General features: G+C 37.8%; 1 protein-coding gene across 1 annotated transcript; it reads right to left on the bottom strand.

Annotated features, from left to right (window-relative positions):
* Window positions 1–1,575: 1,575 nt before the first annotated feature.
* cenpw (centromere protein W) lies at window positions 1,576–11,461 on the bottom strand. Its single transcript, XM_056762867.1, has 3 exons — window positions 11,269–11,461; window positions 4,263–4,376; window positions 1,576–2,256 (listed from the first exon to the last, which is right to left on the bottom strand). The coding sequence occupies exons 1-3, from the start codon at window positions 11,353–11,355 to the stop codon at window positions 2,230–2,232; spliced, it is 228 nt and encodes a 75-aa protein (XP_056618845.1). The 5' UTR covers window positions 11,356–11,461; the 3' UTR covers window positions 1,576–2,229.
* Between the last annotated feature and the right edge of the window lie 438 nt (window positions 11,462–11,899).

The raw sequence follows: 11,899 nt of genomic DNA on the forward strand, positions 1-11,899 counted from the left end.
TTATGCGTCTTTAACGTGAGCAGAGTTTCACACCCTGAAGATAAACAAGATCGACGGGGACTGTGGGAAATCTCCATGAAGGCCAAAAGGTGTATTTACAGAGATGGCATCCATCTTCAAGAACATCCAGAGATATTTACCCTTTTCAAAAGGTCAGCATTTCGTGTAAATTGTGTACGACACTAATTAAGTCCGTTATCGTGAATTCTCAGCAGTGTTGCCCTCTTCTGGTCATGAATGCTGTTCCCTCAGATTGCTTTTGCAGAAGATTCGCCAATTTCCCAAACAGGCGTGAGGAAGACTTGAGGTAAAACATAGCTGTTCCTGTCATGTTCAACAAAGAAAACACAAATGCAAGATAACAGAGGTGGAGTCAGAGTCCTGAAGAGCGTTCAAGACCTTTCGGAAAGTGTTATCAGCAGTTTTATCTTCTGAGGAAGAGCCTGGACAGACTGTTGTAAGCAAAGTGTAAACGCCGTGCTGATTAAACCCTGACAGGCCAATTAATTCTGACAGAGGATTAGAGAAGGGCCTATCTCGGGTCACGTGACTATCGGTGGGATACACAAGTAAAGTGAGATCTAAACATTGACTTTCTGTGGTCCTGGGGGTCAAGCCTTTGGTCCCCCACAAACAAGACATTACAACAAGATCATCACAGAGGAACAAAAACTGTGTGGGTCTGAAATGCTCAGATATTTCTATAAGGTAAATTGTTGGTGTATGCATTGGTGTCTAAAATATCCCACAATCCTATGCGCCTAACTCTCTGGAAAATACAAAGCTCTCGAAAAAAGCAGTTGAGAGAAGTTCTTTTTATGTAGTGAATAGAGAGTTTATTTGCAATAAAAGATTTATCAAAACAAATGTAGAAAAATCATGTTTGATGTCACCGTGTTTTATTGTGTCAGTTAGCTGTATTCTTTTAGGTATTATTACTTGAATGAAAACAACCCAACTGCAGTTTAATTGATATTTATTGGAATGCACAATATAAAACTATTCTTTTTATGGAGTTTTGTTGTTGCAAGTTAACTTTTCAAATAATAAATTGTGTTTTCAAATTGTCGTGTACAAAATGTGAAAATTGTATAAAGCAGGGCTGGAAGAAAATATTAAAACATTTATTTAATTGACAAAATAAACGTAAAATTTTTGCTTGGTAATTTTTAAACCTGCCATAATGGACATTTACATTTAGCAGACGCTTTTATCCAAAGCAACATACAAAGAGTTTAGGGAGCAATAAGGGATATGTCATACAGGAGCCATATAATAGATGCTAATACCAAGTTACTGGCTTCAACAAAAGCTAGACCACTTACATAGACCTTTACATCTTGTCCTTACCAAACATGATAAAAGGTTTCCTTTCAATGTTAACCAGAGGTTTTGTCCTAACAAACAAATTGCGTCGTGATTGTTTAGGATGATGAAGTCAATCTACAACCAGTTTTTTATGACCACTCAATGGTAGCCCAAGCAATAATGCAACTGACACAACACAGCAGATATTTAATGTTTCAGACCATTGGCACAGGCCTCTATCCAATCATCAACACATGATCGGCTCTATTGAAATAAGAATTTATTGAACATTGGAAAAAATAAAATGAGAAAGCAAAATCATCTCACAAACGTCTGCAATGACATGAAAACAATTTCACAATTAAAAAATGTATTTGGTTGGAATATGATGCGCAAATGTTCTTGACAGGTTGCGTAGAATATACCCAAGTATTTTCTCGTGGGTAGGTTAGACAGACTTTGTTTTCAAATCGAATCATTACTCCCTCATTACAAGCGGTGCATTTGACACCGAGTCAACACAGGATAGCGTAACATCATCCGAGTGAACTTTCCAGCTAAAACCTGCTTTCGTGTGCGGCCGCAGATAATGGTCCAACTGTTGTCGATGGCCGCCAGCCAAACATCTTGTTGTTTTACAGAGCGAGGAAAGAACCTCTGCACAGTTTCTTAACTACGTTACCAAACTTAAGTGCTCCAAACAGTTTATTAACAGGAATTAAGTCATAATTTGATCAGAAGAGCTGCTTTTGATTTCTGACTTCAATACTTTCTATCATCTACACTTTCATGTGACTATTAAAATAGTTTTTTTTAAACAGGAACAGCTGTGAGAGGAGCATTATGAGGTCTGAGCACTTACAAACATATAAAAAAAAGAAACATCCATCTTCATCCGTCCAGTTCCAGTGTGAATCTGGCTCATCCACGTACACTCTTTAACAGTTTCTGGAACAAAGAGAAGAGAAAAATCACAACTGATATAAATATATATTATGTTTATTTTATTCTTCATGACACACCTGTTTTCAGAGGTGACCAAGCTAAACCTGTCTGCTGAACTTCATAAAGCATGTAATTCTCAACGTGTTCGACCATCACGCGTTCTCCTTGATTTGAAACAAGCCGAGCCCCTGCTGCGCTATTGCATCTGTGCAAGAAGCACTCGTCCCTGCACACAATTACATCTAAGCTTTCCTCGCTTGTGAAAATAAACGCGGCGCGATGACTCAAATCTGGCCGGATCTCTGTTTAGTGTTCTTCCGACTCATTTGATGTGGTGCCCCATGCTCATCTACAGAGAAAAATATCCACCATAAAGGTGGTTGCAAGATGAGGATTTCAGCTGCGACGTGAGCTTGTGCAGTTGCTATCTCATTCCTTCTTGAGTCATGTAAGACCTTCGAAACGATACTCGAATAAACAAATAACAATAAGAGGAGCTTCAGCTGCGTTTCATTTATAGTACAACATTCACACAACACATACCTGAAGCTCAGAACGCCAACGCGAATCAACACAGTTACTTCAGACATACTTCAGTCGCAGCAAAAATGTAAACTGGGTTTCAAAACTGTGATACTAAGAGGATGATGATGAGAGGGACTTTATTATAACATCTCGATATAAAAACAGATCTTATTTGTTTCTAAAATAGACTGTATTAGCATTAGCATTCCCAAATAATGTTCTATTTTGATTTGGGTTTGTCAGATTGACGGTTTACCGTCACAATAAAGATCAAGGCTTTCTTGCTGTTACTCATTGATGGAAAACTTGACAAAATCCCTGAACGCATTCGCTGCACTTCCACATTTGTTTAAAGTTGCTTTGGAATCTCGAAATGTGTACAGGACAGATGCAGCTGTTGATTTCTTCCTGTTTGTGAGTGATGCTGTGATCTCTGACTGCAGAAAAACGGGCTGAACTGGTAACAGAGCGGATGGAGATAAGATGCTCCTTTTGATGTAGCTCTTGGCCGTTCGCTAATGACTGAATTGATTGCTGTAACACATACTGTTAAGAAGATCAATAGAGTGGCCACAGGTGACATCTGACAACAATGCAGCCTGAAAAAAATGAATATGTATCTGAAACCTAACCAGCCAATCTGAAGTACCCACTGTCCTTACATGACAGCATCATGACCTCAACACAACTGACCTCAGGCTAAAATAAATCAATTTGAGTATGAAGAAGGGAGTTGGAAGTACGTTTTGAGTTCAATGCCATAGTGACCACATATATTTTCTGAATTTAACAAAGATAATAAACACAATTAACCAGCTGTTGATATGATATGCTTTTGATACATTGACCAAATGTTCAAACTAAAACTGACTTCTTGTTAGGTTTAAATAATTAAATGGAGAAATGTTACATGGTATAATGCATAGGACCATTTACACTACATTTCATGAATAATACATAATATAATACAGCCGCAGAATCATTTAAGAGAAATTTTCAAAATGATTTTTCTAAATTTACTATTAATATCTATGTGTTTTGGGTAAAATTATAATTTTGGTTTCATTGTGTGAACTACTTACAATATTTCTCCATGTTGTTTCTATTTGCATTTATTTGCAGGTAATGAAAACTGGAGATGCAGGTCAAAAGAACAGAAAAGATGCTCTGTATATCTCCAATACAACAAGTTCATATTCACTTTTAAGCAATACATACTTCAACATGTATTTAGGAAAAGTCCAAAATATTTTCTATGCGATAACCACGTTTTCTTATCATACAGTCAGTCTTTCACATTGCTGTTGGATGACTTTGTCTCTCCTGAGGTTTGATTTTGTTAAAAGTCAATAGACACTAGACTGGAATGGTGACAATGCATCAAGAAATGCTGATTAAATTATTATTTTTCCGCAGCTGTATGCAATGTAATGTGCTTGTTAATGCATTTTATGATTCTTATTCAGTGTGGTTGCCATGGATACCTTGGCGACAGCTCTGACATGATGAGATTTGATAGTTGCTGATTTCTCCTCGAAGGCTTTGACCCTTGACTCCTCTGCCAGACGATGTAGGACAACCAGAAGGTTCAGCTGGGCCTATGGACACAACAAAAATAAACGTGAGATACCAGCATGGCATTTTGTTTTATGTAAAATAAAATATATTTTTGCAGTGACACATTTCTAAAAACAGCCTCATATACGTGACTGAACCAGTAGAATTGTCGGCAGGGAGAGTGAAAAAAATGTGGCTACTGGCCCAATCCTGCCAGAAGAAAGAATCCTGCCCAGTGAGAACTCACAAGTGGCCTTCAAATCAAACCACTAAACCACTAATCCTGCTGATGTTAGGATTGACAATTTTTGCACAGATTATAATGGCTAATTATTCAATGCAAACACAACAAGGGCTTCCTGTAACCAAACAATCAAGCTATCTAAAACAAACTGGAGTGATGGACAACCATGTGAATTTGTCTTAAAATGCTGCAAATCAAGAAGATTACAACAACAGTTGCAAGAGATAAATCATGCGGCCTTACCCTAAAACAAGCCTTTATCGGATTAGAACAGGAAATTGTTTCATTTTCAACACTTCATCTGTCTTTCTGCGTTTTGTCACGAGATGCAGTACAGGGATCAACACTTGAGGGAGGACTGAGATCAGTGCCGATTGATTGGTTTTCAGTGCCGATGATTGGTTTTCATATGTTGATGACCAGCACTGATGTTGCTCTTGATCTGGACCCCCACAAAAGGCAACATATGCTAACATGATGAAACAACAGATCACATAAACTACACACAAACTCCTCCTGAAACAACCCCTAAAAAAAATCATCAGAAGTAATAATAGAAAAACACAAAAAGCGTTTAAGTCTTTGAAGCAAGTTCAAAGCGCAGGTGCGGTTCCTTGCGTGGCTCATGCTGTAGATAAAACAGTTTCACTATGCTACATTGGCTCTACACTAGCATTTTATTTTTCCATGACATATTTGTTCTCTTGCAACAGCTTAGTGGTGTCTGACAGATGCTATCTGTTTTTTCATTTGCTTTATTGCTGTGTTTAGCTAATGTTAAGTATTCAGTTGTGTCAAAAGTTTACACTTTGCATAATCTGGAAAATGTGGAAAATGTAAGAATTTTTTTTTTTCAGCATCTGGGCAATTTGGTGAAAATGTCAAACTTACAAAGACAAAAATTCGTTTTTACCGGCGGATTTCACTCTGGTAACAGCACAGATTTAACATTTGGTGGTTCAAATACCCATGTGAGATCTCTCTTCAAACATGTGAAGCATTAGTTTTATTTTTACTGCATGATTTTTCATAGTCAGATAAGAGTCATATTCAGGATTGTCACATCCATAACGCTACATATTCCCCATAAATAATGGACACATTAAAATGAATATGACTTAACTATTTGATGTTCTATAAAGAGGCATCACTTCTCCATTCATTGGGTATTATTGCTTCTGGATTGTGCATTTTATTTTACAGAAATCCTACAAATTTTATCGTCTCCCAAAAACTGTGTACTTTTTTTGTATGTTTTTTTTTTAATAGATGTTTTTCCTAGACTGAAATTTTTTATATTTTGACTCCATCAACAAGGGTTCAGTAAAATATAAACAGATGGTTCAATGTAATCATAACAAATTTATTCTCTGAGGTTTTTATGTCACGTCCATAACGCAAAATGTCACGTCCATAACGCTGGAATTGCCCATCTGCATAGTTGCCCCTTCTTCACCAGTGACTTTACGATGTCGAGATCCATTTTTACACTCCGGACACTCAAGAAACTCATGCACAACTATTAGAAAAGACACAAACGTTCCCAGATGCTCCAGAATTGAACCCCAGAACTTGTGAGAACTCACAATCCCCAAATAGACCAAATAAATAATTTCCCTCCATCTCTTACCCAACTGTGCTATGTGCTGTGATGATCTGCAGGACCATGCTCTGCCTCAAACGCACACACACACGCAAATAAAACAAGTGCCCGCATCCACTGAACCCTTTCCAGATAGTTTTCTTAATGATTTCAGTGGGAAACAAGGCAGCGCTGCTTGTGCATCTACACGACAGCCATTTGGATGCAATTTAAATCTATTAATACCTCATTTTCATAATTGTGGGTCATCTCAGGGGCGTCTGAATACTTGTCCAACAGCTGGTGTTGAGAGCGTTTTCGAGATCCCTGTGCCAGAGGCTTTGCCAAAACATAACAACCGGGCTGAACTGATTAGAGCACAGGCGTATCTACTGCCTCATGCAGACATGGAAACCTCATGGAAACTTTACCGAAGGCAAAGAGGTGCAGTGAAAAGGAGCATTAAAGAGTCTGCACACTTGTGTGCTTATTTGAGGGAAAAAAGAAGCATGGAGCTTTTCATTGAATTAAAACAGTTGAAAAAAGACAGCAAAAGAGCATTTATCTCCCTAAAGTGTTAGAAAAGGTGATTCTGGACTGTAATGTAATGAAAGAACTACGAAGAAAGGCACCTAATGAGTTGTGTAAAGTACGAAAAGAGAAGATTTAGGTAAACAAACACTTTCTTTTGCAGGGTTTTTCCTGTATAGAGAAATTGGAAGCGACCGCCACATCGAAATTTTGTGCCGTTTCCGACTCTCTGCAAAATTATGTTGGGTGTCTTCACAAAAAACACTGCGGGCAATAAAAAGACTCTCAAGTTTGAACCCGGTAAGTTTGTTTTGGTGTGCCTTTCCTTGCAAGCATGTGAGAAATTGAGCCGTTCAGATTTCGCTCCAGTCATTATGTCCAAAGCGGATTTTATTCCAATGTTACTGCCCCTTAATCTACACAGTTCCACCCACCGCGCTGCACAATTGTTGTTTCACAGGCGACAGTGGTGTACGTGACGCCATGGCTAAAGTTCGTGGACAACGTGCAATATAGTCGCTGCACAGTCCAAACCTAGGAGGAGACAGCAGTGGAATTTTTTTTTGTGTGTGTAAATCCCTCAGAAACCATAAGGAAAAACCTGCTTGTTTGCGTGAATCACTTCAAACTGGAGTGCTTTTTAAACCTGGGACAGCACAAGCAGGATTAGCTTCAAAGTTGTTCCTCAAGAGAGATCGAGACCGACTGAACGAGACAAAACTGCAGATGAATTGAGTTACGTGTACCGTATATATTATGAGAATAATGTTATTAATTGATAGCAAAGGGAGCTAAGTTAGTCACAGGCTAAATGGAACATTCAAAGCCAGAGTTAATCTTACTGTATATAAGTGCAGATGGACACTACGATGAGATTAAATGAATGTTAATACATTATGTGCGTTAATATGTTTAGCTGCGGCAAGCTGTTTGTTTTTCTAATGAACAGGGGCAAACAGGAAACAGGATAACTGAAAAATCTGTCACAGCATACTAGTTATGCTCTAACGTTATATGTGTAACAGTTAACGTTTTAACTTGTCAACGACAAGCGCTTAAATCCACGTTATTCCGTTGAGATCTCAGGTGCGCATTCTGTGGATTTTAGGCAAGCACAACGCGAGCGCTGTTTGCTGTGATAGATTTTTTTGTCTTCGGACGAATGGTTGGAGACGTTTAAGATGAAGGAATTCAGGAAACATAATTTAGCTAAACGATTGGCTTGTCAGTACTACGCATGTGTTGTGTTGACAAGCCGGACGGAAGAGGGGTGGGGTGCGCTGTAACTCATTATCATTTAAAGAGACATGCACTAAAATGGGTTGCTGAGAGCAGAGCTGTTTTTGACGAGGCAAGAAGGGTTTTGTGTACACAGCCATTGAATGTTTTAAAGCAAAATATGTTCCAGACATTTCATGAAGACCCTAATAAATCATGCCAACTTGTTGAAAGTCGTCATTTGATGTCTCCTTTAATAAATGCAAGAAAGATAAGAACAATCCCAATTCAATTTCAAATATTGAAAAATATAACACTAGAATTTAAAATCTCATAAAAAATTCTCATAAAGCATTTTATAAACCTCCAAGGTAGACAGCACACCTAAGGCTGACGTTAGGGACCTCACCGCACATCTGAAAATACATAAACTTTCAAAAAGCTCAAAGACACTTCGACACCTTTCACGGCACGCATTTATATTAACCAGTCCAGGCAGAACCCGTAATAAAACCCACCGTGAGAAACACCATGGCCTCCAGGCCTAGGTCTGAAATGGACCCTTAATTCCCACATTTCTCCTAAAGGGCTTTAATACAAGAGAGCACTCATTGCTGTGAGGGGGTGAAAAAGGGTCCGTGGTTCAGGGCAAAAACTGGAAACAGAAAACAGACACTTTCACAGCTTCCTAGCGGGATGAAGCGGATTATTTTCATGTTCAATCAACCATCAAATGCGGCCGAGGCTATCTCAGTTAAGCGAGAGAACAAAGCCATGTCTTAAGCCACTGCCCCGACGGGCAAGAATTTCTTATGAACAGGAGGGATGAAATGGTATGGCTGAGATCTTAAGACTGATCTTTACAAAAGCAGTCATATCGAATGCAAGTGGTCACACGTGGCTGATGTATTGATATGACATAGAATAGGTAAAGGGTTGACGCCAACTAAAACATCTCAGAGAATCCTGGAAAAGGTTGCGGAGTTTAATATTCTTATGCTATTTTACCAGATGAAAGCAGAAACTGTAAACTGGATCAGAAATGATCCCCATAGTGATCGAGCAATCCAGTCATTGCTTCACAATCTAAACTGATATAGTGCGTGTGTATAAACAAATCGGTTTTCAATTGAGGTTTTTGACAGGCATCTACTCTGCCAGCCAATTTAGACTAATTGAGGCTGAAATTGTACCTAAACTTCTGCCATGAAAACAAACACTTACAGAATACAAAACATTCAAATTGCAGGTTTACAACTTTCTCTGAAAATCAAAACCACTTAATAACAACGTGACTAACGTTACAGCAGGGCTTCCGATCCACAATTAGGTTTGATGGGAAACGCTTCAATCTGTGAAGGTCCTTATTAGGAATTTTGCAATTAAAAACACAAGTAACCAGACCAAACCGGTACATATTCATAGGACGGCAAAAAGACCCTTTCTTTCATTTTTCCCGCAGTTTTCTTTTTAGTTTAACGGCTGGATTAGACCCCTGTAAAGCAGAGAACCTTTCAGTCTGCTTTTACATCCCCACCTCCAGTCTCCATAAAGAAAGACCAGCTGCAAGGGACCTTTAATTGGGACCCTGTTAATGCAATGGACAGCCTTCCCAACCCTCAACACACTAATGGTGCAAAAACAACAAAGTACAGTGACAGAACTTCCCCTAAACTTAACGAACAAGAAATAGCCATATTCAAATGTTCTTTAATCATCTCGGCTCTCTTCATCTTGAGCTGTGAAGCGGTCAATATCAAGAAATCAAAGAGGCGGCATTCACCACCGTCAAGCAAATAATGCATGCAACAACATTTACAGCACCCCCTTCACATGTTCTGCTGCTCAGAAATAAAAGGTTGATATAAACACAGCTGTCTGCTAATGGGCAACGTCCCTTCAATTCATTTTGCTTCAACATCCCGTTGTGGTCAGTAAAGGTTTCCAGAGCAAACAGATGGGTAGGAAATGTACGCAGGTTGCACATTACATTCATTTAGCTGTCTCCTGCAATGTAGTGTCTAAGGTTACTCACAACTGAACTGGTGAAACATCCAATTTAGGGCTGTGCAATTAATGGAAAATTACATGTACCTTTCAGTTGAATTCACAGTTTAAAAGTATTTTTCTTTTATTTTTCTATGTTGTTTTAAAAGATAATGAGTAATCGCGTTAAATAATCGGGATCTCAATTTGTCAAAATAATCGTGATTAGGACTTTTGTCATAATCGAGCAGCCCTAATCCAACTTGAAAATGACCTTAATTGAAAAAATTCCTTTATAAACTAAACTAACTTAAATCTTACAGCCGAGATAGAGCTACTGTCACATCAGACCAAGTTTTTTTTGGAATTCTGTTTAGCTTACTCACATAAACAGAAGTGTCTATTTTTCAGGTATTTTATCAATACCCGTTTTATATCTTTTACTTATTTCCTACATATTATACGTTACTTTTTTCTGTCTGTCTCTGCTGTTTTTGTGCTAAAATGTATTCTGTGCACCTGCTTATTCCACTTTCACTACGTGCCTTATTATGTGTACATTTTATTACTACATTATGTTTGAACATTACATTACATTACATAAACTACATTTCTTTTCTACATCTACATTATCCATTTGCACAAGTGTACTTACAATCTGTTAATACGTATATTCTACAACAAACTAGTCTGTACAATGTCTCTTATTTTATATGTCCATATTTAAGAATCTTTTAGACTGTAAATCGTTTTATATTTGTATTGTCATTGTGTTTAATGTCTGTACTAGACGCTTCCGACACCAAAGAAAATCCCTTGTTTGTGCAAGCACACTTGGCAATAAAGATCTTCTGATTCTGCTTTGCAACAACAAAAAAACACATTTACTACATACAACTTTATAAGGTAATTCACACATTTAGGTTTCTGAAATCAATGAGCAATAAACTACACTTTATTGTCTTCACAAACATCAACATTATCTCATCAAATACATAAACAGACATAAAACACTAAAATAATATGAAATGGCAACTCAGAAAACCACTTCTCGAGCATTTTTAACTTCCATGACCTCTATCCTGTTCCCTAAACAAAACGTCTCATCCATTAAAACACTCTGTACACACATTCTTTTGGTTGCTTTGGTCAGGGCATTAACTTTATTTCATCACAGCAATGCCACAAAAGACTTTACTACAACGTTACACTATCTATTTCACCGTACACGTAACAAGTAAGATTCTTTACTAAACAAAAGCATAACGTTAAAACAGCATTTAAAGTTTAACAGAACGTGTCATTCAATGCACGTTTGTGTTTCTTTTAAACCTCAAGGCTTGTGTGGATACTGTACGTGATCATCACTCACCATCAAATCCGCGTTTTTTCCAATCCGTATATCCGCGTTCTTCTTCATATGAAACTTCAAGGTTGCTCTCGGTGCTTTCTTAGACATGTCTGAATGCTTACAGGCGTTCCTTTCAGTCGAGGGTACAGATTTAACGATTTAAAGTCAGATAAAGCAGCTGTTTGTGTTTTGTTTTGTTCAAAATGTCGCGCGTTTCACTACCGGCTCGCTTTGATGACGTTTAAGAGCTCATTGGTTGTTGTCGTATGCGCCTGTTGAAGCATGTTACGCCGTCTCTCTGGATGATTTGAAACGGCACTCTACACATTTTGTTTGTGACATCCGCAGACTGCTGTGCTATGTTTGTTTAGTAAATAACATAAATAAATGGGCTTAATAGTTTATGCATTAGTATAGATTAAAATCACCTCCTTTATTTATTATGTTTATAAGCGAATTAAAGTATTTCTCAAAAGCGATGTCAATTATGGAGCCCCTTTCTTTTGTTTATTTTACTTTGTTGAACTGGATTATTATTACGTGTATTAAAAACAGAAATACTACGTCATACGAAGCCAGAGCACATTTAACTGTGTAGAGAAGTCAGAATGTATGAAATGGTATTTTACTTGATCTTTAAATAAAAAACTTG

Source organism: Triplophysa dalaica, chromosome 12 (genome assembly GCF_015846415.1).
Source record: "Triplophysa dalaica isolate WHDGS20190420 chromosome 12, ASM1584641v1, whole genome shotgun sequence".
In the NCBI taxonomy this organism is placed as follows: Eukaryota; Metazoa; Chordata; class Actinopteri; order Cypriniformes; family Nemacheilidae; genus Triplophysa; species Triplophysa dalaica.

Excerpts from the sequence above, each read along its gene's own strand:
- cenpw (XM_056762867.1), bottom strand. The coding sequence starts at position 11,355 with ATGTCTAAGAAAGCACCGAGAGCAACCTTGAAGTTTCATATGAAGAAG. Across the intron at positions 4,377-11,268 it reads GAAAAAACGCGGATTTGATG|GCCCAGCTGAACCTTCTGGT; the intron begins GTGAGTGATGAT and ends TTGTGTCCATAG. Across the intron at positions 2,257-4,262 it reads ATGTCAGAGCTGTCGCCAAG|AAACTGTTAAAGAGTGTACG; the intron begins GTATCCATGGCA and ends TCTTTGTTCCAG.